Consider the following 27,818-nt stretch of genomic DNA (forward strand, 5'->3'; position numbering starts at 1 on the left):
AAGGGGGTTATTGTTTAGGGTGGAGAGGTGGGGAAGGTTGTTTGAATATGCAGAAAGGGAGGGGAAGGGGGTTATTTGGGAACCCACACACTGCCAATCACTGCACTACAACACCCAACAGACCTGCCCTCCCCCTCCAAGAAGTTCTGCAACAGCAAAGCCTGGCTCAGTGCAGGACACACTACTCACCAGGCAGATCCGTGGAGCCAGGAACGGGAAGGGGTGGGTCCACTGTGGGGAAGGGAAATCCCCACTGACAGCTGAAACGTCATCGGTTGTTAAGGACGTGGCAGCCCCAACCAATGATTGCCTGCATTCTTTTGTATACATTTCATCTGTCAATGGGGGAATCTCGCTGACAGATGAAAGAGCCGAACCTGAAGGTATCGGTTTTAGGTATCAGCGCATTTGCACAAGTAGCAATACTCGTGCAAGTGCTTAGTATCGGCACCACCCTCATTTTAAGTGCTAGGGTGTAAGTTTAACCACATATAGGTTGAACACACATATGTCGGACTTGGTCTTTTTTCCAACCTCATCTACCATGCAACCACTTCAATACAGGGCACTTTCCCCCTTCCTGCCCAGGCCAATTTTAAGCTTTCAGTGCGTCAACTTTTAAATGACAATTGCGCGATCGTGCAACACTGTACCCAATTTTTATATCATTTTGTTCCCACAAAGTGTTTTCTTTTGGTGGTATTCAATCACAGCTGTGTTTTTTTATTTTTTGCTCAACAAAAAAAATACAGAAAACTTTTTTGTTTGTTATAAAATTTTGTACATTTTCTCCTTCACTGATGGGCACTGATGGAATGGCATGGATGATGAGGCACTTATAATATGCAGCACTGATGGGCACTCATAGGTGGCACTGAAAGGCTGCAATGATGGACACTTATAGGCGCACTGATTGGGGCATTCAGGCCGCGTACACACGGGCGGACTGTTCGCCCAACTTTGTCCGCTGAACAGTGTTTGGGCGGACAGTCCGCTCGTGTGTGGGCTTTCAGCGGACAGTTTCAGCGGACAGTTTGACGAACAAGGTTTTACGGAATTTCCGAAAAACTGTCCGCTGAAACCTTGTTTCAGCGAACAGTCCGCTCGTGTGTAGGCTTGTTCGTCAAACTAAGTTCCGCGCATGCTCAGAAAGGATTTACACGCCGAAAGTTATAATGCAGTGTATAGGACGTCGTATTTTTCGTCCCGTCGTACGTGCCGTTCACGTCATCGCGCACGGTTTCAGCAAACTGTTCGTCCGTCGTGTGTGGCCATGTCCGTCCATGCTAATTTTGAGCGGACTGTTTGCCGAAACTGTTTGACGGACAAAGTTGGGCGAACAGTCCGCGCGTGTGTACGCGGCCTAATAGATGGCACAGATTGGCATCTCTGGTGGTCATGGGTAGGTATCCCTGGTGGGTCTGCACTGATAATCAAAGCACTGATTATCAGCGCAGACCCTCCCTTGTAAGGCGAGCAGCTGATTGGCTCTCTTCAACCCGTGCCTTGTCAGTGCGAATAGAGACAAGCGCTATAAACAGAACTTCCTGTTTATGATGTGACCAGCTGTGATTGGACACAGTTTTTTTTTAAAGAAATGTTTATTGGAGATGAACAACAAATACGTACTGTAGAATTCACATACATACAATGCCCAATTCCACAAACCAGGGAGCAGGATTATCAATTAGCATCAGAGCATCTTGGAACCAATACAGTAAAACAATAACGGAAGTGCCAATGGAAAAAACATTCTGGAAGGCATGAGCAAAGTGCACAGCACTGATAAAAGGACCGGGCATCATGTTGTCTATCTTGGAAACTGAGAAATGTAATTAAAGAACAGGAAGAGGCAAGAGAGAGTAAGGGGGGGGGAAGAGAAGAAAAGAGTCAGGGAGGGGAAAGAAAGGATGGGGAACGGTGGCCTGCGTGATAACATTCAGCGTACTCAGCTCAGTGGGGTTGCGTTAAGATATCTTTGTAGAATGTAGTGGAGGTAAATTCCCTCCAACAAGACCAAGTCAAGAGGGTTTTTTGTGAGGTATTCTTATTGGTATGAGTAATGTCCTCCATGAGGTGAACTGCCGCTATTTTACGCATCCAGGTTTTCAGTGACGGGATCTTGGGTTGACCCCAGTGGGCAGGAATAAGTGCCTTAGCTGTGTTCAGCAGGTGGGGGATGATGGAGCGTTTGTACCGGATCCGTAGTAGCATGGAAGAGAATGGTCCAGGGTTCATTAGGGAGGAGGATGCCAGAGATACGTTGTATAATCTGGATGACGCTAGACCAAAACGGCTTAATAAGGGGGCATGACCACCAGATGTGTGCATGAGTGGCCTTAAACCCACAGTTCCTCCAGCACAATGGGGAGTTTTCAGGGAACATCCGGTGTAATTTCGCTGGGGTCTAGTGCCATCTGGTGGGCAATTTATAATCAACTTCAGCCATTTGTGTAGCAATGGATGAGACATGAGATAGTTGTAGTACCTTCCTTTTTTGTAGGTCTGTGAGGCTTGTACTTAAATCTTCCTCCCATTTAGCCAGATAGGGTGGGAATGAGTTGTGAAGAAGTCTGATGAGGGCCTTATAGAACAATGAAATGCAGCGTAAGGGAGGGCCTTTGGGGTAGAATACTACCTCAATTTCGTTCAAAGTCTCGGTACCTCTCAGTGGCTGGGGCAAGGCCCTCAGGAAGCACTGTAACTGAGCATATCGCCACCTGTCCAGGAATGTAGCTGGTTTAGCGCCGAGTAGGTCCGATAAAGACTTAATGGTAGAGCTCCGGAGGACCTGGTGCAGCATCAGGGGCCCATCTAAGGACCAGGCATGGAAGCCTGGATCTAGAAGACCTGGTAGAAAGTACCGATGGTGAAGAAGGGGCATTAGAGGGGAGTTGTAAGACCAGGAGCACTGTTTGTGTAGGTTGTCCCATATAGCCAGGGTGGAGGAAGTAAGGGAAGAGGTTTCAGTGCCAAGGTGTCTGTGTATTCGAGGGATCCACGGTGCAACCGTGAGGTCTGCCCCACACAAAAAGTGCTCCATGGCCACCCACAGCTTGGTGTTAGCAGCGTACTTCTAGTCTGCCAACCTGGAGAGTATGACTGCATGGTAATACATCCTAAAGTTTGGTAGGGCCAGGCCCCCAGCATCCTTGGCACGATATAAGAAGTCCCTAGACACTCTGGGATGACTGTTCCTCCAAAAATAGTGGGAGATCATGGTCTGTAACTTTGCAAAAAAATCTATAAGTACCCCCAAGGGGATCATTTGGAATAGGAATAAGACTGTGGGTAATATGTTCATTTTAATTATGTTAACCCTCCCTAGCCAGGAGTGGGAAAGATTCTTCCATTTTCTCAGGTCTTCCCTGAGATTGTTCAGTAGTGGGAGGTAGTTATATCGGAAGAGGGAGTGAATATTTGGTGTAAGGTAGATTCCTAGGTATTTCATACTGCACTGAACCCATTTAAAAGGAAAGAGGGGCCGGATTAGATCTGCTTCTCGTCTGGGGAGGTTAATGTTTAGAATTTCCGATTTAGAAAAATAAATTTTAAAATTGGAGAGTTTTTGGTAGGTAGAGAGGGCCGACATCAGATTAGGCAGGGAGATACGGTGCTGTTGAACAAAAAATAAAATATCATCAGCATATGATGCATATTTATGGGTCGTGGTACCTATCTGAACACCGTGGATATCAATATTATGCCTAATGGTGGACAGGAAGGGTTCGAGGGTAAGAGCGAATAGGAGCGGGGATAAAGGACAGCCCTGTCTGGTCCCGTTGTACAGCGAGAATGATTCACTCAGAGAGCATTTTATGCGGACACGGGCTGTGGGAGTGGAGTAAAGTGAGGTTATACGGTAGAACATTTTAGGGCCAAGACCTAGGTGATGCAAAGTCGTTTTAAGGTAGTCCCAGTCCACCCTATCAAACACCTTTTCGGCATCCGTAGAAACAAGTAGGGCGGGCTGGGAGCACCGACGAACGTATTGAATCAGGGATCTGGTCCGGAGAGAGTTATCCCTGGCTTCCCTGCCAGGTATGAAGCCAGTCTGGTCTTTAGAAATCCAACTAGGTATTAAAGGGAAGTAGCCGATTGGCCAGGACCTTGGAGTATAACTTGACATCAACATTAAGTAGGGAAATTGGCCTATAACTACTACATGCTGTGGGGTCTTTACCTGGTTTAGGTAAAACTGTTATGCGGGCGCAGACATGAATTGCGAGATATAGAGTTGGCGTAAGCCGTGAGGTGAGGGAGTAAAATGTCGCTAAATGTGCTATAATAGACAGTATATCCGTCGGGGCCGGGGGCCTTTCCCGTGGGGGATGACTTCAAGGCTGCCCGGAATTCCTCCACCGTAAGGTCCTCTTCTAGGGCCTGAAGTGCGGACGTGGATAATGTGGGTAAATTGGCCTCTCTTAAGTATGCCTGTATGCGATTGCGTTTTCCCCCCAGAGTTAGCGAGGCCGTTTCGCTCTGTACATTATACAAATCCGCATAATAATCGCTAAAAGCCGCAGCTATGAGGGGAGTAGCATGTACTAAATTGCCATTGGGGAGTTTTATTTTGGGGATGAATGACCTGGTTTGTTTCGCCTTGAGGGATCTCGCCAGTTGTCTGCTGGGTTTATTTCCCCATTCATACAACGACTGAGCGAAGCGTCTGAATTTCCTGGTAGTGTCCAGATCGAGGAGGGTTTTTAATTCTTCCCTCTTCAGAGTGAGAGCTTTTAAATGGGCCATGTGTAAGGTAAGATTATGCTGCTTGTCTAATTCTGCAATTTGTCCGATGACCTGTTCCCGCCATGCTCCCTCTTCTTTCTAGCTCCCAGTTCAATGAGTCGTCCCCGCATGGTAGCCTTGTGAGCTTCCCATACAACAGAGGGGGAGGACTCGGGAGAAGTATTTTCGGTGAAATACTGTTTCATATGTGAGGCTAACTCAGCCACTTCAACCTCGGCAGAGAGGAGAGAGTCATTGAGCTTCCAATTATTGGAGCGTTGTACTAAGGAGGGCATGGTCATGCACATCGATACAGGCGCATGATCAGATATAGTGGCTGTACCTATATGAGCGGACTGCAGAAGTTGGAGATGATGGTGATCTAAAAAGATTATCAATGCTCGAGTATGATTGATGCGTTTTAGAAAAGTGTGAGTAATCCCTGTCTTTGGGGTGTAGTATGCGCCAGACATTGATCAATTGTAGCTTGATGAGCTTGCGTTTAAGTGCGGACAGTCTTTTAAATGGAATGTGGGATCGGCCCTGGGAGGTGTCCATGATGGGATCAGGAGGTAGATTGATATCACCCGCTAGGATAGTTAAACCAACAGTGAAATGGGCTAATTTAGAGAGGATCTGGGAGAGGAAGGCAGGTTGATGCCGGTTAGTGCAATACACGTTAGCCAAAGTGCAGCGTGTGTTGCCCAGAAATCCCTTAAAAAAAAAAAAAAGATACCAACCATGATCGTCCGCTAGCATTTCAACAAGACGGAAGAGAACACTGCTGCTGAAGCCTATGGCCACTCCCTTCGCCTTATTAGTATCAGACAGGCTGTAGTACCATTGGGGAAATTGGGGGGGAGGTCAGCTTGACCGGTGTTGTATGCGTCAAGTGCGTCTCTTGAAGAAAGGCAATTGAGCATGCAGTCTTTTACAATTCACGGGTAATTTGGTGCCTTTTTGCGGCAACATGGAGGCCCCTCACATTATATGAGGACATTTTTATGGAAGCCATATCATCAGCAGAGTGTTACCCTTCAGCTTAAATTTCCACGCAAGCCCCCTGGGGGGGGGGGGGGGGGGAGTAAGAGGGGGGAAAAGGAGAAAGAGGGAAGAGAGAGAAATTGAAGTAGAAAAGAATCTGAAACGTCTGAAAATCATTTCTGACATTAAACCAGTGGGAACAATTAGTAAGTCACGCAGTAAACTGCTGTGGTCCCTGAGGGGAAGGGGAGAGCAGGCGGCAATTCCGTCCTCAAACCACGAGTCAGGATTCATAGAGTAAATGCTATCCGCTCTCCTCAACCCCAAAAGGAGGGGGGGGGGGTAGGGGGTTTGCCGAGCGAGAGGCACATGTGAGCAACGTGCCCCGCCAGCGTTCAGCAAAGCCTTCCTGTAAAAAAAAAAAACACAAAAGTAACAATATGCAATGTATTAAGTAACAGCAACTGAAACCTTCGACTACACTTAAGAACCGCTGAACCCAGTGAACCGTGTCTCGGCCTACGGGGATACATACTTGCAGGGAACTCCCTTCGGTCCGGAACATAAGAAATAAAAGGCAAAAAAAAAACAACACAACAGACCCCTGCTAGGCGGGGTACCCCAAGTCCATCAAGGTAGTGCAAAGTAGTCAAACTGCAAGGAGTTATGGACCCTCTCTCAGCAAATAGGCATGTTAGTTCTAAACAGGGGCCATGAATGTCCAGCAGCGTTGAAAAAATGATCCGGATCGGGGAATGCAAGCAGTAAATCAGGAGTTGAAGGAGCAAGTAAAAAGAAAAAAAAAAAAAAAAGAAAGGGAAGAACAAAGCACTCACCAGGTAGCTTCACTCATCCATTCTTTTGAGTAGATCCTGGAAGGGATGTGCGTCTTTTTTTGGATGGGGTTTTCCGCCATTGAGGATCCGAAGTAGAGAACTGGGGGATGTGGGCCTGCCATCCTGGGAGATCAACTTGTGGCAAATTGTGGTCCTTCAGGAACGTGGGTAGATCTTCTGGGAACCGTAAGGTGTGGGAGCGGCCGTTTTTGTTGGCAATTAGGCAGGCCGGGAACCCCCATCTGTAATTGATCCCATCAGCGCGAAGAAGATCCAGCAGGGGTTTGAGGGCTCTGCGATGGTCAAGGGTGTCCTTAGAGAGGTCCGGGAAGATGCTGATGGTGGCCCCATCAAAGTCTATGGTAGGTGTACTCCGCATTTTGAGCATTACAGCATTTTTGTCTGAGAAGTAATGTAGGCGGCATATGACGTCCCGCGGTTGGTCCGAGGAGAAATTGCGGGGGCGGAGGACCCGGTGCACACGGTCAAACCGCAGCGGCTCAGTGACCGGGTTTCCCAGGATCATGTTAAGGATGCCCCGGATCGACGGTTCAAGATCATTGTCACCAGTGGCTTCTGGGAGACCCCGCACTCGCAAATTATTCCTGCGGTTTCTGTTCTCGAGGTCTTCAAGCTTGTAAGATGAGGCCCTCTGGGCAAACGCCAGTTGTGTGACCGTCTCTTGCAACTCTGTAATAGCGGAGGCCTGTGAGTCCTGTCTGAGCTCCGTTTCCTCCACCCTTTCCAGAATGTACGCCATATCCGCTCTGACTCCGGTGATCTACTTTTTTATAGATTTCTCTAGACCATGGAACATCCCAGCCAGCTCCTTCTTAAGACCGCTGACTAAGGTTGACATATCGGAGCCCCCTGGGGACCCGGGGTCTTCCATAAGTTCAGAGCAGTAGGAGGAGGCTGGTGAGCTTTTCCGAATAGAGGCGGCAAGAGAGGAAGGGGAGAAGGTGCTTTTAGGGGTTCTGGCGTGGCTACCCCGTTCGCCCGACACCAATTTCCCTGTGGCAAATAAGTGCTGTATTGATCCGGAGCCTGATTGGGTTAATACTGGCCCCTTCCCAGATCCTTTGTTAGTTGTGGAACGAGATCTAGGTTTCTTTGTTGGCATAATTGTGGCAATGAAGCTGAACGCTGGACGGGGCTCAGGGTCGATCACATTTAATTAAGCATAGCATGTGAGGGTTGTAAGAGCCATTAGCAGCTGATGTGGGAGACTGACAGCGCAGCGTACTTGGCAGTGCAAAACAAAAAGGGGGAGACCCCCTAGGCCACAGCCATCCCCCTAAGGCAGATGGAGCCCTGGCAGTCACAATGGGTAGCTTCTTGTAAAGCCTGATGGCGTTCGGAGGGACCCGGGCGGTCTAGCAGGAGGGAAAGGCCCCGACGTGGCCCCCGTGGGGTGTGCTAAGCGGCCCTGAAATCTTGCTGTACGGGCACTAGGCTTCAGCCTGCTACCCAGGGGAAGTAGGGGAAAGGGCCGCAGGGTGGTGGCAGCTCACAGATCCGACCCTCCGGGAGCTTATGGGGTATCACAATAAATTCAGGTAGCACTCACCCCGGCATTGGGCCCTCGGACCTACTTAAGATGGCGGCCGTTCGTCCGCTTCCGCGGCTCCGCTTCGTTATGGCCCTGGGTGCAGGGAGGCCCCCAATGTCTACCGGAGTCCGGCGGGGGTCCCCGGGTCTTCAGCGGTTGCGGTTCGGCCCCCGTCAGTCTGCCGCAGCCTCCGGTATGGCGTCCGCGGCTAGTAGGCCGCAAGATGGCGGCGGCGTGTAGGCCGCAAGGTGGCTGCGGCGAGCCGCGATTCAGGACCGGGCCGCACGGACAGAGCTCCGCACGGCACAAATATCGCCTCTGTCACCTCCCGCTGCGGCTCCGCTACCTCCTGGTGACGGTGGATCGGAGCTCTGTCTCCACACTTCCGCTCGGTTGCACGTCCGGCCACACCCCCTGATTGGACACAGTTGATCACATGGTAAAGAGCCTAAGTCAGTGATGGCAAACCTTGGCACCCCAGATGTTTTGGAACTACATTTCCCATGATGCTCATGCACTCTGCATTATAGTGGAGCATCATGGGAAATGTAGTTCCAAAACATCTGGGGTGCCAGGGTTCGCCATCACTGGCCTAAGTCATAGGCTCTTTACCATCTTTACCGGTGCACAAGCCCTGCAACCTGAGAAACCTGACAAAGCCCAAGTTATTTCAGTGCAGACCTGCTGTACCTCCCGACTCCTGCCCCACAGTTAAATTCAGTGTCCCTTACCGCTGTAATTTCACATACAGTGTACCTGGGTAAAAGCAGGGTGAGAGTTGGGAAGTGCAGCAGGTCTGCACAAAAACTAGCCCTTCAGAGGAGCACTGGCTCACCGATATTATCACAGACTGTGGACAACTGTCCATTTCATTTGGAAATCAAGGTCTCAGAGTCTGGAGGAAGAAGAGTAATGAGGCACAGAATCAAAGTTGCATGAGGTCCAGTGTAAAGTTTCGCCAATCAGTTATGATTTTGGAGACATGTCATCTGCTGGTGTTGGTCCACTATGCTTTATCAAGTCCAAAGACAGAGCAGCCCTCTACCAGGAAATTCTAGAGCACTTTGCTTGACCTAAACCCCACAGAGAATCTGCAGGGTATTGCCGAGAGGAAGATGAGACACACCAGACCCAACTATGCAAAGCAACATGGGATTCCATAACACCTCAGCAGTGCTACAGGCTGATCGCATCCATTTCATGCCACATTAAGGAGGAAGTAAACCCTGATGAGTTTACTTCCTCTTTGATTCCCTGCAAAGGTAAAGCATAATGGACTACTATGCATCGCATAGTAGTCCATTATGTGTCACTTACTTGACACAGGAGCCAGCGAAGTCACCACTGTCCCCTGTAGTCCGGAGCATCCATCTTCTCCGGTGGGTCTCGCTGCTCCTCCGCTGTCATTCAACGAAGCCGCGATGACGTCACTCCCACACATGCGCACGGGAGCCACCACTCACGGCATATCGCCATTGACAGCGGCGCACTTAGTGCGCCTGCGTGCCGTAGACAGCGGTGCCGGTCTTTCGGCAAATATCTCCTAAACCGTGGAGGTTTAGGAGATATTTCTTCGACCTACAGGTAAGCCTTAATTTAGGCTTACCTGTAGGTCAAAGTGGTTTGTAAGGGTTTACAACCACTTTAAAGCAGTAATTCATGCAAAAGGACCCCAACCAAGTATTGAGTGCTTACTATACATGGACATACTTTTCAGTAAGCCAACATTTCTATATTAAAAATCCTTTTTTTTAATTGGTCTTATGCAAAAGTCTAATTTTCTGAGATACTTAATTTTTGGTTTTTCACAAGCTGTAAGCCATAGTCATCGAAATTAAAAGAAAGAAATCACTGTGTGTGTGTGTGTAAAATGCATCTATATAAAATATATGAGTTTCACTTTTTGAATTGAATTACTGAAATACATTTACTTTTTGATGATATTCAAATTTTATAAGATGCACAGAATAATTCCATCTTTTACATACGACTGTGCTAAGGTTTGTTAGATTCTTGTGGCATTGCGATTAAGGCATATTTTTTGGCTACAGGACTATGCCATATATCACCATGTTCACAGAGTAGTCTCAAGTTCTCAGCCACCCACTGCAAAATTTTTCCACAGCGCTTTGTCCCCTGGCTAATTATCTAGCTACTCTACTCTAGGTGGCCCAGGCTGAACCCCCCCCCCCCCCCACACACACCCACCAATATAGGAAAAAAATATCTGAGGTCTTGGTTGTAACAAATACTTATTAATGTTGAATATGAACGAGTAAAAAGTACATTTACAAACACATACCCCTTAGTCCATTCAATTCCCCAACCCAACAGTGTTCATCCTTCTGGGAAATGATCTAACAAAAAAGAAAAAAATATATATTTTATTTTAGGAATTACAAATGTCCTCTCCCCTTGTAATTAAATATATCCACCCAAGATACCGTAATGATGTCATTTTTGCGAAAGCCAAGCTCATCATCATCATGGCGCTCAAAGTCCAAAAGTGCCTTAGCTCTGCGATGCCTGCTTCGGGAGCATGAGACATAATTTTCATGATCTCTCTGATGGCTTTCCATAGAGTAGTCAGGTGTCAGGTCCTGAGAAAAAAAAAAAAAAGCCTTTAAACCATGGATATACAATGTAACCTGTTCCCATTTAAGTACCTTTCATAACAGCAGAGAACAAACCAAAACATTCTCTGCATCCGGGAACACTTTAAGATTTCTATTAAATAAAAATAACTTCTCTAAAAATGGTACATTGTTTTCATACCTCAGCAAAACAAATGTTAAACAGAGACTACTGTGTTTTAGTATGTTTCTCCACCGAGCTCCTTCCCCCTGCAGCGTGCTTCCTCTGTAAAGCTCCCGCCCCTACCTGCCTGTTGTACGTTTTCTACTAATCTAGGGGTGCACTGTGATGGTTCATAACTCTGATGAGGACACCTGCTCCACTGGGACACTCTGATGGGGATACCTGCTCTATGGGGTCACTCTGATGGGGACACTCTGAAGGTATACCTGACCTCTGATGGGGTCAATCTGAATGGATACCTGTTCCATGGAGACACCTGCTATATAGGGTCGCTCTATGAGGTCACTGATGTGGACACCTACTCTATGGATTCACTCTGATAGGGACATCTGCCCTATAGGAGCACTCAGAGATGATACCTATTCCATGGGGACACTGACAGGGAAACCTGCTCTATGGGGTCACTGAGGGAATATCTGCTCCATGGTCGGGACACCTGGTCTCTGATGGGGACACTCAGAGGATACTCTGATGGGAACACCTCTCTGAGGTCACTTTGAGGGAATATCTGCTCCATTGTCGGGACACCTGCTCTATGATTTGGTCACTCTGATGGGGACACCTGCTCTACGGGGTCACTCTGATGGGGACACCTGCTCTACGGGGTCACTCTGATGGGGACACCTGCTCTACGGGGTCACTCTGATGGGGACACCTGCTCTTCGGGGTCACTCTGATGGGGACACCTGCTCTTCGGGGTCACTCTGATGGGGACACCTTCTCTACGGGGTCACTCTGATGGGGACACCTGCTCTACGGGGTCACTCTGATGGGGACACCTGCTCTACGGGGTCACTCTGATGGGGACACCTGCTCTACGGGGTCACTCTGATGGGGACACCTGCTCTACGGGGTCACTCTGATGGGGACACCTTCTCTACGGGGTCACTATGATGGGGACACCTGCTCTACGGGGTCACTCTGATGGGGACACCTGCTCTACGGGGTCACTCTGATGGGGACACCTGCTCTACGGGGTCACTCTGATGGGGACACCTGCTCTACGGGGTCACTCTGATGGGGACACCTTCTCTACGGGGTCACTCTGATGGGGACACCTTCTCTACGGGGTCACTCTGATGGGGACACCTTCTCTACGGGGTCACTATGATGGGGACACTTTCTCTACGGGGTCACTCTGATGGGGACACCTGCTTTATGGGGTCACTCTGATGGGGACACCTGCTGTCAGATTTGGTCATTCGGATGGGCACACCGGCACTCTGATTGGATCACTAATTAGGACACCTGATGGATGAGGGCAATCTGATGGGGACACCTGATCTGATTGGGTAACTGATTAGGACACCAGATGGGGAAAATCTGATAGGGACACCTGCTCTATGAAGTCACCTGCTCTCTGATGGGGTCACTCTGATGAGGACACCTGCTTTATGAAGTCACCTGCTCTCTGATTGGGTCACTCTGATGAGGACACCTGCTCTATGATAGGGTCATTCTGATGGGGACACCTGCTCTATGGTGTCTCTCTGAGGGAATATCTGCTCCAAGGTGGGGATACCTTCTCTCTGATTGTGACACCTGCTCTCTGATGGGGTCACTAATGAGGACACCTGCTCTCTGATGGGGTCACTAATGAGGACACCTGCTCTCTGATGGGGTCACTAATGAGGACACCTGCTCTATTGGGTCACTTTTTTTTTTTTCCCCTTTTTTTAATCTTCATTATTTATTAAAGCTTTCAAACATCACTACTTTACAATACCTCTCTTCAATCTGATGGGGACACCTACTCTCTCTGTGGGGTCACTCTGATGGGGACACCTACTCTCTCTGTGGGATCACTCTGATGGGGACACCTGCTCTATGGGGTCACCTGCTCTATGGGGTCACTGATGGGGACACCTGCTCTATGGGGTCACTCTGATGGGGACACCTGCTCTATGGGGTCACTCTGATGGGGACACCTGCTCTATGGGGTCCCTCTGATGTGGACACCTGCTCTCTGATGGGGTCACTCTGAGGATACCTGCTCTATGAGGTCACTCTAATGGGGACACCTACTCTCCAATTTTGACACCTGATGGAAGGGGGCACTCTGATGGGGATACCTACTCTCTGATGGAAACACTCTTATGGAGACACCTAATGTAAGGGGTGCTGTGATGGCGATACCTGATCTATGGGGGCACTCTAATGGGGACACCTGATGTAAGGGGTACTGTGATGGGACACCTGATCTACTCCAATGGGGACACCTGATGTAAAGGGGCACTCTGATGGGGGGACTTGATCTATGGGGGCACTCTGATCGGAACACATGATGTAAAAGGGGACACTGATGGGGGATAAATACTGTTAAATTGTTATGGAAATTGTACATTTCTCATACAATGACTACAATCTTTCTGAGTCATAGCACAAATCTGAGATTCAGACATCGGCTGTAAGAACATTTTAGTGACCGCACCACCTTGAATTTTACTTCAATACCCCTGCTCTAAGCACCAGAATCACTATAGCTTAATGGAGTACTAAGTGTATGTCATATGGGGGTTGCATGGTAGAGTGGAGGGGGGTGGTAGGACGACAGTTGGGGTGGGATGCACCAAAATGCACCTTTGCCTGAGTAGACAAAAATCCTTGCACCAGCTCTGGACATGGACAAAAGGTGGACATCACTTATTATATTTATTATCACGCGAATAAGTGGGGTAGTAAATTTTACAGAACAGCAGTGGAGTTTCTCCCAAACTGCAAGGGTTAAATGTCAGTTTTTGTCTGAGGGTACCAGTTGAAAGCATGTATTACTTACCTTATCCCATACTTCTGCAGGGTACTTCTACCAGTACCTGCCGAGGAATGGAATGGAGGGATAAGGCAGGTAAAAAATTATTTCCAGTATCATTGGCAAAAACAAGCATATGTGTCAGTGCTAGAATCCCTTTAGGACCCAGCACAACTCACCTGACACAGCCTGTGTCTGGGAAACAACAGTGATTGGCCAGCTCACGTTTAAATCACCTGTATCAGCATTCAGTCAGCGCTCGTGTTAGAGTTCACTTGTGTTTGATCCAGCTGATATTTGCTCTGTGACTTTCGTGTTTGACCCGGCTTGTTTGACCTTCCTTGCTTGCTTCTGATTCTGTACCGTTTGGATTCTGATCTACCTGTGTATGACCCAGCTTGCCTAGACTACGCTTTGCCTGATTCTACTAGTACCCACATCTGCAGCAGTGAACCACAAGGTCCAGCAATCATCTATCCTCATCTACAACAGTGAACTACAAGGTCCAGCACTCATCTATCCTCATCTACAGCAGTGAACTACAAGGTCCAGCAATCACCTACCTTCGTCTACAGCGGTGTACTACAAGTCCCAGCTGACCTGCTCTGCTTAGACCTGCTCATGGTATGTGCTTTGAACTCTTTGTATAATCAGCACACCTGAACTGTTACTTGTTATCTGCACCTAGCCTGACAATATGATCCTTGAAGTATAAGGGTAGCCCCAATACAAGGGTTGTTTTTTAGTTTCTCTGGCTTTCAGCTCAGGCCAGGGATCACACCTGTGATGTCATTATTTACAATGCAGGATCAACAGTAAAAATACGAAGGGCACATCCACAACCCAGAGTGTCAAAAAGAAGAGGTGAACACCGGCTACAGAGGAAGGGGCAGAAGGTGGGTAAAAGCTTTTTTTTTCCGGTATCTTTGGCAAAAACAAGCATTTGAACCCTTGAAATATAGGGGTAGCCCCAATGCAAGGGTTATTTTTTTAGTTCCCTTGGCTTTTCCGCATTAAGGTTGTAAAAAACTTGTTTTTATGTATATAGCATAACAGGACAATAAAAACTTCTGGCTGTGTCCAGAAAGAAAAGAATGTATGTCCCTGAATAAGGAAGTTGCTAAATATTTTCTTTTTGATTAGGTGGATGAGTGGAGTCTCTTCGGGCTGGCTGTTTAGGCAACAAGCCCAGCGCAAGTAGGCCTTGAAGTAGGCCTTGTCATTTTGGCTTCTATTTAAAAACTCTAGCCTGCTCAGGGGATATTGCTCCAGCTTGGAGCCAGTTTTTGTGTATGCAAGACCATGAAGTACCCCGTGTGGTGAAACACAGCCCACATTTGATGAGACAGAGTCTGTGCAGAAAATACTTTATTTGCAAAGTGTTAGGCAGCCTATACATTCAACCAGCAAGTTGAATAAAAAAAAGCTCTGACTCCAACATCTGAAGTGTACGGGAGAATCCTCCAGCTGTGCTATTATGTTCTGGCTCCCAGTTGTCAAAATGATAGACTGACTTCTGTACAACAAGGATGCCCATTCAACCAGTCCCTGCTGAACCGGCTGAATTTTGATCCATGTACTGCTGGCTTTAGGTGTCTGGGCAGCAGTAGGTTGTCTTAGATCTGTTAGCCAAGGGACCTCTGTGTTAGTATTTTGCCAAGGGAGCAGGGTTTTATCTCGTTTCCTTTTTGTTTTTTTCAGTTTGTGCTTCTGTACTTCGTGTATATAAGAAAGGGGAAGATTGTAGAAAAAGAAAATTAGAAAAAAAGAATACTGAGAATTTCGATTTTTCTTTCGCAACACATTAAAATTTACAGTATACAGAGGCTAAGAAGATGTTTTGTAAATATTGGCCGAGTTTGTTATGGGATAATATATTGGGTTTGTTACTTCCCCAAAATCCCAGATGATTTACTGTAGGGCTCCCTGAGAAACAAATTAGTTCTTAATATTGGGCATGTTAGGAACCATGAAACAGACAGACAGAAAATACAGTAAAAAATCACACCTTTTAATAAAATGGTAAAAATGGTACAACTGGTAAACTTAGTCAAACCATAGCCAAGGTTCGGTCGCCAGATCGGGTAGTGAGGACAAGCCAGGAAATCAGGAAGCCAGAGTCAGCAGACAGCATCAGGAACCAGAAGGGATGTATGCCAGGCAAGTCTTCAAAAGGAACACAGCAGAGAGTCTCTAGATATGTTGACCAAGGGAAAGCATTGAAGAAATAAACCAGGCAGTTTAAATAGCCAGAAAGGGCTGGCTGTGGGTTTGACTGACTAGCAGGAGATGATCAACAGGTGAGCCACTGTGGAACGATGAGTACTAGCAATTAACCGACAGCTGAGTAACCTGAGCACAGAGAAAGAAGGGCTAAGAGCCCAGCCATAACAGTACCCCCTCCGCAACGACCGCTCCCCCTCGGATGACCACCAGGTTTGAGGGGAAAATGTCTATGGAAAGCACTGAGGACATCAGGAACATGTACGTCTGAGGGTGAGACCCAAGAGCGTTCCTCCGGACTGTAATCCTTCCAATGAACCAGGTACTGTAAGCGGCCACGGAAGTCAACGATCAATTGTATAAAATACTCCTCATGGTTCTCGACCTGCACTGGGTGAAGACATGGTAATGAGGTGGAGAAGCGGTTGCACACCAAAGGTTGTAATAAGGAGACATGAAAAACATTTGAAATACACATGTCTGAAGGAAGGTCTAATGTGTAAGCCACTGGGTTGATCCTATGGAGAGGCCCAATAAATCGTGGTACCAGTTTCAGTGAGGGAACATGGAGTGACAGCGAGACCCTCTCTCCAACCTGGTAGGAAGGTGCAGGTAGGCATTGGAGGTCAGCATGGAGTTTGCTCTTCTCACTGGCACATTGCAAGGACTCTTCTAACTGCACCCAAGTGGAACGAAGATCACGTAGATGGTCCACTAACACAGGAATTCTTTGAGAAACAAATGAGTCAGGCAACGTGGATGGTTGGAAACCATAATTCACCATAAATTGAGAAAAATCGGGAAGCAGTATTGAAGGAACTATTGTGAGAAAACTGTGTCCAAGGTAGGAGGATGACCAGTTGTTATGGTGAATCAGAGAGCTACATACACCATCACAGGATGGTTCTGTGGGTCATACATTGCCATGTCCTAATCATAGAACAATATAGGTTGAGAGTGGAAACATTTACTTTCTAGGCACCACTGATAAAAAATTATTTTATTTATAATAGTTTTAAAATGACATATAAAAGCAATACTGTAGCACTCTACAGTGAACAAGTTGATATCTCCCCTATGGTAGTGTCAGAAATACCGGGCCATGACAACACTGATATACGAGACACAGTTAGAGATGAGATAAGTAACAGTGGAACAAGCGCTACATGTTTTGCAGGAACCGCTTCTTCAGGAGCTTATTAATAATTTCTAAAAAAAAAGAGACATCAAGTGAGTACTGGCATAACCCACGTTTAAGTACACAATGGGGTTTATTTACTAAAGATGGAAAGTGCAAAATCATTCTCATTTATGCATAGAAACCAGTGAGCTTCTAACCCCAGCTTGTTCAATTAAGCTTTGGTAATAAAACCTGGAAGCTCATTGGTTTCTACGCAGAAGTGAGCCTGATTTTGCACTTTCCAGCTTTAGTAAATAAACCCCATTGTGTACTTAAAAGTGGGGTATGCCTGTATAGTATCAATATACCGCATTTATCGGCGTATAAGACGTGCAGGCGTATAACACGCACCCCAAGTTTAGGAGGGAATTTTAAAGAAAAAAACTTTTAGGAGGGAAGTTTAAGGAAAAAAAACTTAAATTTAAATGCTTATTAATGCAGCCTTGTCAGTGTCATTTGCAGCCTTCCACTGCAGCCTTGTCAGTCATTTGCAGCCTTCCACTGCAGCCTTGTCAGTCATTTGCAGCCTTCCACTGCAGCCTTGTCAGTCATTTGCAGCCTTGTCAGTGTCTTTTGCAAGCGGTCGTCCTATGTATCTCGGCGGCGCTCAGTAGCTCTCGGTGGCTTACGGCTATTTTCAGCCGCACTCGGACGTTCTCGGCGGCTTTCCGAAAGCCGCAGAGAAGCCGACAATCGGCGGGGGATCGGCTTATGACACGCACCCACGATTTTTCCCCGACTTTAAGGGTAAAAAAGTGTGCGCTATACGTTGTTAAATACGGTATAAGGATTCAATATATTGAGCTGTGGGCAGAATGTGGGGACATACCTGATACCAATGAGTATAAACCAAGAGAACACACTAAAACTTAAACACCATAGATGTGTTAATAGTGTAAATAGTATAAGAGAAAGGAGGGGCAGCATCACCAAACCACCTGCTGTTGCTACATGCATGGTAAAAAGTGGTTAAGGAGCCCTAAAAACTCCAAGGCCAGTCATTACACAAATAAGGACTTGTCATCTATAAAAGATATAAAAAATGTAATTGTGTAAGGAATTAAAATGATAAATTACAATACATATTATGTTGAATATTATCACACAGAAAAGAGATAGGTAAGGAATAATCCCTACAAATAAATCCCTTTATCAGTGCCCATAAGTGCCGCCAATTAGTGCAGCCTATCAGTGCAGCCTCATCAGCACACATCAGCAAAGGAGAAAAATTACTTATTTCCAAAATTTACTGACAGAAACTAAGAAAAAGGTTTATTTTTTCAAAAAAAAATTTTTTTTAATTTTTGGAAAAAATAAAGGAGTGATTAAATACCACTAAAAGAAAACTGTGTGAAGAAAATGATAAAAATTTCACATGGTTACAATGTAGCATGACAACGCAATTGTCATTCAAAATGTGACAGTGCTGAAAGCTGCAAAATGCAAATTATTGCCCTGCTTAACTGTCATCTGCAAATATTGAGACTGAGCAGTTTATCTCAATATCGTTTATGAATAACCCCTTCCCGCCAAGCGTACGCAAATGTGCGTACTGGGCTTTCGGAGGTTATACCAGGATGATGCCCGCAGCTGCAGGCATCATCCCGGTACCGTTGTTTAGAGCGGGCGATCAGCTTTCCGAGGATAACAACCGATGTGGCTTAAAGCCTCTCGGTTGTTATCCCGGAGGAGCGGGAGGGGACATCCCCCCTCTCCCGCCGCTCTTCCCGGGCCTTCCGGTGGCACCGGAGAGCTGATTGACGATCCGGCGGCTAGTGACAGAGTGGTACAAAGCCAGAAAAGGCTTTGTTCCAGTTTCCTTGATGTAAACACGGAAGCGACGTACAACGTCACGTCCTGTTTACTCGGCTGCCAATGGCGCCGGATTTAAAAAAAATATACAGTATTCAGATACTTTTTCAAACAGCTCCCCTCACCGCGAGCTCACGCAGCAAAAAAACGAATACGGAAGTCGCGCCCGCATATGTAAACGGTGTTCACACGTGTGGTATCGCCACAATCGTCAGAGCGAGAGCAATAATTCTAGCACTAGACCTCCTCTGTAACTAACTTGGTAACCTTAGAAAAAAATTGAAAGCATCACCTATGGAGATTTTTAAGCACCAAAGTTTGTCGCCATCCCACGAATACGTGCAATTATAAAGCGTGACATGTTTGCTATCTATCTACTCGGTGTAACATCATCTTTCACATTATCCAAACAATAATTGGGATAACTATACTGTTTTGTTTTTTTTAATTCATGAAAAAGTGTCCCTTTTCCCAAAAAAATGCATTTAAAAATGCATTTTGCAACAATTGCCATTTTATTCTCTAGATTCTCTGCTAAAAAAAAAAATATATATTATATTATATATAATGTTTGGGGGCTCTAAGTAATTTTCTTGTAAAAATAGGTATTTTAACTTGTAAACACCAAATGTCAGAAATAGGCTTGGTCATGAAAGGGTTAAATTAAACAGAATTGGTCCCAGGACAGATCCTTGGGGGACATCACTTACCATACCGGACCATTCTGAGTACTCCCCATTTATCACACCACCCTTTGGACCCACCCCTGTAGGCAGTTTTCAATCCAAGTATATACCCTGTGGTCCATGCTGACAGACCTCAGTTTGTAAACATTTTTGGGGCACTGTATCAAAATCCAGATCTACAGACAACCCTTTATCTAAATGGAAGCTCACTTCTTCATAGAATGTTAACAGATTAGTCTGGCAAGAGCGATTCTTCATGAGTCCGTGCTGATTACTACGAATGACACTGTTTTTATTACTAAAATCTCAGATATAGTCTCTTATCATCCTCTCCAATAGCCTGCAGACTATTGATGTTAGGCTAACTGGCCTGTAGTTTCCAGGGGTATATTGCGGCCCACTTTTAAATATTGGTACCATGTTGGCTTTTCTCCAATCAGCTGGTACTATTTCAGTCAGTAAACTGTCCATAAAAATTGGGAACAATGGTCTAGCTATCACCTGACTGAGTTCCTTAAGGATCCATGGGTGTAAGCCATCTGGTCCTGGTGACTTAGTAATGGATTAGAAAAACTTAACATAAATGATGCTAGCTTCTATTAGCCACGAGGGTACATTCTGTGACATGTTATTAGCATTACAGTCTTGGTTACTATATCCCTCCTTTTCCTTTGTGAAAACTGAGAAGAATGCATTTAAAACCTTTGCCTTCTTTGTCTTTTGTAACCAAGTTCCCTTCATCATCCTTTATGAGGCCAATATGTTATGGCCTCACTTTCTTACTGTTTATATATCTAAAGAATATCTTTTTTTTGTTTTTACACTCCCCTTTGTGGTCTATTTTAACTGCACTACACAATAACTAATGCTATGGGATGGGAGTCGTAGGTATTTAACCGGTTCACGTCTTTATACAGGGGCAGAATGGCACCACCGCACGAAACCGTGTACATATACGGGGTTCCTTTTAAGAGCCGCCAGAGGGTGCATGGCGGGGAACCCAATGCGTGTGGCCGGCGAGCATGTACACGAGACCTGGCATGGGGATTTGTGTGTATAAATACACAAATCCCTGCCCTGTCAGGGGAGAGGAGACATATAGTTTGTTCCTAGTAAGTAGGAACAATGATATATCTCCTCCCCTAGTCAGTCCTATCTCCATACAGTTAGAACACACTGAGGGAACACACATTTAACCCCTTGATCGCCCCCTAGTGTTAACCCCTTCCCTACCAGTGAAATTTACATAGTAATCAGTGCATATTTATAGCACCGATAGCTGTATAAATGTCAATAGTCTAAAAAAAACAGGATTTTAAAACAGCTTACCATTTCTTTGATGTACATCAGGGGACACAGAGCCATAGTACTTACTATGTGGGTTATAGGGCCACTGATAGATGATGGACACTGGCACGCCCTAAGGCAAAAAGTGTACTCCCTATATAACCCCTCCCACTACTGGGAGTCCTCAGTTTTGTAGTCAAGCAATACAAGTGTATACCAAGAAGGGAGGGACCTCTGTGTCCCCTGATGTACATAAAAAAAAAGTATTTTACAGGTAAGCCGTTTTAAAAAGCCTGTTTTCTTTTAATAAATCAGGGGACACAGAGCAATAGGACTTACTATGTGGGATGTCCCATAGCAATGGCAACTGAAGGAAGGGAGACACAACAAAAAGAGGCCAGAGGACTCATACTGCAGCCTGCAGAACACTGCGCCCAAAGGCAATATCCTCATGACCTTTAACATCGATTTGATAAAATCTGGTAAACATATGAACTGAAGCCCAAGTTGCAGCCTTACAAATCTGAGCCATAGAGGCCTGATGATGCACTACCCAAGAGGCACCAATCGCCTTGGTTGAGTGTGCTTTAACATGAAAAGGAGGAATTTTATTCTTTAAGGCGTAAACTTGAACAATGGCTTGACAAATCCATTTGGAAATAGTCGATTTTGAGGCTGCCTGTCCCCTTTTTGGACCTTCTGGCAGTACAAATAAAGTATCTGTTTTGCAAACCTGAGCGGTCGCCTTTAAATAGGCTCTGATCGCTCTTATTACATCAAGGGAATGTAGTGCCTTTTCTTCCCTAGATAGAGGCTCTGGGAAGAAAGAAGGAAGAACAATATATTGGTTTAAATTGCAGCAGGGGTCTGATGTGTCCCTATTCTCCGTTTCAGGGATGAATCAGGGACAAATTTTTGCCTGAATTTGGCCCTGAATTGGAGCCAAAGATGCACAGCGTTCCTGTGCAAGCCGCTACGCAGGCGCAACAGAGATATGTGAACCGGCTCCATAGAGAGCCAGTCACAATCTCTTGTCATGCAAATTGCATGCAGGGAAACCCGCATCCAATTCGCATAGGTGTGAACCCAGCCTAAAAGTCTATTGGCATAGTAACTTGATATAATACACCAGATTAGAGTCAGGGTATGTATTAGCAGGGAATATATGCTACAATATATGCATAAAGAACTGGTTATTGAGGGTAATGATGCAAGTCAAATAGCCTATCATCTTTGTAAAAAAAATGCCTTTGAGTTTCACTAACAACTGTTGCTGTTCCCATTTTAAAGAGTTGTGAACTAATCCAGGGAGTCATACCAACACCACTGCTAAGCCAATGCTCCCCAACAATTGGTCAGAGTGGATAATGTGGGGACACCAGCAGAAGTGCTGGCATCAGGGCAGAGTGCTACCAACCTCTGCCCAGCACTGGCAACAACTGTGGAGTTAAAGGGAGCCGGGGCAGGTGGCCCCTCTCCTTAATGACAAGCTAATGTAGTGAAGTTCCTACTCCCAGCTTTATGGCTCCAGGGACGGGGTAGTCGGCCCCTCTACACAGCAGATCGTACCCCAGAAAGGTAAAGACCACCCAGCTGAAGCGCTTCAGCTCTGTCCCACACCTACTGATGACTATTCCCTGCGGCCCAAAATAGAGATAATGTGGACCAACTATGTGGGTTCACTCTGCCTGACTAGAGCAGGTGCAGACCAGGTGGAGGTCTGGGACCTGGTTAGTTCATTTTTGATGGGGGACAAATAAATGACAGATCCAACCGGGACAGGGGCTTTTGGAGAGGACTAGGGGCAAGACTCCTACCCATTGATTACCCAGAGGAAACTCACGTAGGCACAGGGAGAACATGAAAACTCCAGGCAGGTAGTGTCGTGGTTGGGATTTGAACCATGGACCCCTTTTACTGCTAGGTGAGAGTGCTAACCACTACACCACTGTGCTGCCACAGTTAAGAAGGTCTTTCCCATTGTTCTATCGTTTGTCTGATTTATCATCTCTTGGAGATTAGATTAATCTGGTGACCACTTTAACTTGTTACCAAATTATTGTGGAATGTTATATGTTTGTTGATTAACTTACTGTTAAATTAGAGTTTAAATCATTTAGAGTTTAATTAAGATCATTGATAGCTATTATATCCCTGTTTACAATTTGTATTTTTAGGGTAATATGATCAGGAGGGGAATGTCCTCCTGTAGGGGAATAAAGTATGTGTCTAAATTTCAATAAACAGTCATTCCTTTGGAGTTTACCTCAACACTTTGTGTGTGTACGATGCTTGGGGTAAAGGTAGGCATTAGCTCTTGGACTGATTGGAATGGTTTGGAGGGCAGGAGGTACTGTTTGGCGGAAGGAAGCACCTAATTGGGGTGCCAAGCTATTCCATCACAGTCATATTTTGCACACATATATTACATAATTTTGATTTTAGTACAAATAGTACAATTTCCAGTGCTGCTGTCTAACTGTGCCTGCTTTACTATTTCAGCCAGAATACAAACAACCTAAGACAGTAAGTGTGTGTTAGTGGCTGGATCACCGGGTTAATAAGGGGGGGGGGCAATGCAACCACATCCAACGATTGGTGAGCTGCAATATATTACATTTTTGTTATTGGGTTTAAAGCCGCTTTAAATGGGAAAATCTCACCAACAGAGAACAGATGTTGAAATCTGATGAAGCCTAAACCAAGGAAAAAAAAACAAAAAGGCAATATAAGGCTAGCTAGGACTAGAAAACGATCCCCCAAAGTGGAAATGAGCCCACATTTCAAAGGGGAGGAATATACAGTTGCATCTCAAAAAATAAGAATATCATTGAAAAGTTAATTTATTTTAGTAATTCAATTCAAAAAGTGAAACTCATATCATATAGATTCACTACAGATGATATATTTCAAGCATTTTTTCCTTTTCATTTTGATGCTTACGGCTTAGAGCTAGTGAAAACAAGAAATCTAGGTATTTCATAAAATTATAATATTGTGAAAAAGTTCAATACTGCAGACTTATGGTGTCACACTCTAATCGGCCAATTAACTCAAAAACACCTGTAAAGGTTTCCTAAGCCTTTATATGGTCTCTCAGTCTGGTTCAGTAGGTTAAACAAAGGCGGTCACAAAAGGCCATTGCTAAAGAAGCTGGCTGTTCACAGAGTGCTGTATCCAAGCATATTAATGGAAAGTTGAGTGGAAGTTAATAGTGTGGTAGAAAAAGGTGCACAAGCAACAAGGATAGCCGCAGCCCTTAGAGGAAATGAAGCCAAGGCCTTTCAAAAATTTGTCACATTGCCGCATTCCTTGTGTCAAACCACTCCTGAACCAGAGACTTCAGAAGCGTTTTACCTGGGCTTAGGAGAAAAAGGACTAGACGGTTGCTCAGTGGTCCAAAGTCCTCTTTTTCGATTAAAGTAAATTTTGCATTTCATTTGGAAATCAAGGTCACAGAGTCTGGAGGAAGAGTGGAGAGGCATAGAATCAAAGTTACTCGAGGTCCAGTGTAAAGTTTACACAGTCAGTCATGATTTATGGAGCTATGTCATCTGCTGGTGTCTGTCTACTGTGTTTTATCAAGTCCAAAGTCAGCACAACCATCTACCAGGAAATTCTAGAGCACTTCACGCTTCCCTCTGCTGACCAGCTTTATGGAGATATGGATTTAATTTTCCAGCAGTACCTGGCACCTGCCCACACTGCCAAAAGTACCAATACCTAGTTTAAAGATCATGGTATCACTGCGGTTGACCGGACAGAAAACTCGCCTGACCTAAACCCCATAGAGAATCTGTGGGGTATTGTCAACAGGAAGATGAGAGAAACCAGACCCAACAATGCAGACAAGCTAGTCGGTAAGGCTGAAAAAAGACAATAGTCCACCCAGTTCTACCTGTGTAGGTGCATGCATCAGTGTCTATAATGATTTCTCATATCCCTGTATGTTGTGTCCTTTAAGATGCATATCTAAGAGTCTTTTAAAGATATCCATACGCCCTGCATCCACCACCAGTGGTGGAAGAGAGTTCCACATCCTTATTGTCATAACAGTGAAGAATCCCCTACACAGTTTAAAGTTAAACCGCTTCTCCTCCAGTCTCATTGTGTGACCCCATGTCCTTTTACACTCTCTAGGACTAAATAGTTTATTTCCTATGCTGGGATCCCCATTGAGATATTTGTAGATGTGTCCCCTCTCAAGAGAGAATAAATTTAGTGTTTGCAGCCTTTCCTTATAATAGAGGTCCTCTAGTCCCCTTATAAGTTTTGTTGCACTTCTTTGGACTCTCTCTAGCTCCAGCACATCCCTTTGGTGGACTGGTGATCAGAACTGAATGGAAACTCCAGATGAGGTCTGACCGGAGCTTTCTAGAGTGGCAGAATTATAGTTTTGTCCCTGGTGTATATCCCCTTGTTTATGCTTGCTAATATTCTGCCTGCTTTGGTAGCTGCAGCTTGGCACTGCATGCTTTTGCGCAATTAGCACCCCTAGATCCTTGATTCTCCCAGCTGTTCTCCACCTAGTGAATATTTTTCATTCATGTTTTTTGACCCCTACATTTTGCCACAATTAAACCTCATTTTCCATTTGTCTGCCCACTCTTATTATGTTCAGGTCTTTCTGCAAAATTTCTATGTCTTGATGCAAGTTTATTACTCTGATTATATTTGTGTCATCCACAAGGACTGAGACTGAGCTAGTTATCCCACACTCTATATCATTTAATAATATGTTGAAAAGAATAGGTACCAAGACAGAACCTTGGGGTACCCAACTCACCACTCCAGACCAGTCTGAGAACATGTTATTTATCACTACCCTTTGGAACTATCCCTGTAACCAGTTTTTTACCCAAGCACAAACCCTATGGTCCAAGCCTGCGGACCTGAACTTGTAAATTAAGTGTTTATGGGGGACTGTATCAAATGCTTTTGCAAAGTCCAGATTAGGGCTGAAACAACTAATCGATTAATCGACAACTAATCCATTATGAAATGAATTGATTACTATTTTCATAATCAATTAATCGGCCAGTAACATAATGGGGTTAAAAAACTAAAATAAGCCCTTTATAGAACAAAAAGGCAATTAATCTCAACTGTAAATATTATTTTCACTGTTCTACAGTAAAAAACAAATGAACCCCTTACAGTAGTGATTATCTGCTTTTTTCTACTATAAATGGCTCATTTTAGTTTTTTTTAACCCCATTATGTTACTAAACATCTTAGACCTGGTTCACATCTATGTGTTTATTGGTGCTTTTTGCAGAAATGCACTACAGTTCATTTACATGGTTTCCTATGGGACAAATACACATCTGAAAGGGTCAGGGACTTTTAACGCAAAATGGTGCTTTATTGGATCAATATACTTCAATGGAGAAGTTGTAGAAAAGCATGTAATGCGTTTTTGCAGCAATTTGTGTTTTTTAATCTGCCCCAAAAAAATGCAAAAATGCCAAATGCAGTAAAATCATGTGCGCAAAAATCTAAACGTACAGCATAAAAGCACTGCAGAAACAGGTCAAAAGCAAACTGCATAAGTGTGCACCAAGCCTTATGTTGGCCACACTGATCAGTTTTCAGATGAAAATCTTTGTACATTAGTTGAATGAAAGAATTTTGTTTGAAATTTTCACTTGTTTTTAACATTCTGTTTTTAAAATGAATGTAATTTCTGAACGAAAACCACATACATTGTCTGAAAATTCCTTTGACTAAGAGGTTTTCTATTTCCAAATTTTCCCATCACTGTGGTTGAAAATGAACGTCAATTTGACCCATTTTTTTTTTTAAGGTTATTAACCGATTAATCAAAACAATAATCGACCAACTAATCGATTATGAAAATAATCGTTCGTTGCAGCCCTAGTCCAGATACACCACATCCACAGGCCTCCCTCTATTTAGATTGCTGCTTACTTCCTCATAGAATGTTAGCAGATTGGTAAAGCTTTGGATATAATCCCCAATCACCCCCTCCAATAATTTACCCACTATTGATGTTAGGCTGACTGGCCTATAATTCCCAGGAATATGTCTCAGCCCTTTTTTGAATATTGGTACCACGTTGGCTTTTCTCCAATCAGCTGGTACCAATCTTGTTTGATTAGGAACAATGGCCTGGCTATAACTTGACTGCGTTCTCTGAGGACTCGTGGGTGTGTAAGCCATCTGATCCTGGTGATTTATTTGTTTTAATTTTTTTTGAGTCTTTTGTTGACTCCGGCCTCTGTTAGCCACGTGGGTAAGTCATGCGTTGTGTCACTAACACTACAGGCGCTGTCGGTAAACCCTTCTTTTTCCTGTGTAAAAAGTGGAGAATGCGTTTAGTACAGTTGCCTTTTTTTATGTCATCTGTAACCATCCTCATCTTTGAAGTGTGCAACATGCTCCAATTTCATCTTTTTACTGTTAATATATATATAAAACAATTTTTACATTCTTCCGCTATGTGTCTCTCGTAATATTTTTTAGCCACCTTGATTGAGATTTTACATTTCTTATTGCATTCCTTGTAGAACAGGAAACCCATTCCCTTTATATTTTTTAAAAGCCATACTTTTTTCCTTGATGAGGCTACTCACATTATGGTTTAACCACCCAGGTCTAATTTTCGCTTTACTGTATTTATTGCACAATGGAATACACTGTTTGATACCTTTTTTAAAATATGTCCCTAAAGCATTCCCATTTCTCTTCTGTGTTCAATGATTTCAGAATTTGGTCCCAATTAGTGTCATGAAGCAATGACCGTAGCTCAGGAAAATTGTCTCGTTTGAAATGCCATGGTAAACGCAATCAACCCATGAGCACTAGATGCCAAGTTATCACGTATCTCCACATCTGAGATCAGACTAGGATCGTTCGTAATTAACAGATCTAACAGGGCAATCTTTCTAGTTGGGGAATCCACCATTTGAGACATGAAATTGTCCTGTAAACCATTCATGAA

The 27,818-nt window shown here is 44.8% G+C and overlaps 1 protein-coding gene across 1 annotated transcript in view; it reads right to left on the reverse strand.

Moving 5' to 3' along the window:
* SGSM3 (small G protein signaling modulator 3) overlaps positions 1 to 27,818 on the reverse strand; it is a 732,042-nt gene that overhangs the window by 221,529 nt on the left and 482,695 nt on the right. The window contains 2 exon segments of the mRNA XM_077452424.1: positions 10,403 to 10,457; positions 10,545 to 10,700. Of these exon segments, the coding sequence (XP_077308550.1) occupies positions 10,403 to 10,457; positions 10,545 to 10,700 (211 nt within the window).

This window comes from Lithobates pipiens, unplaced genomic scaffold, assembly GCF_037356315.1.
Source record: "Lithobates pipiens isolate NorthernLeopardFrog02 unplaced genomic scaffold, aLitPip1_a1.2 Scaffold_23, whole genome shotgun sequence".
Lineage (NCBI taxonomy): Eukaryota > Metazoa > Chordata > Amphibia > Anura > Ranidae > Lithobates > Lithobates pipiens.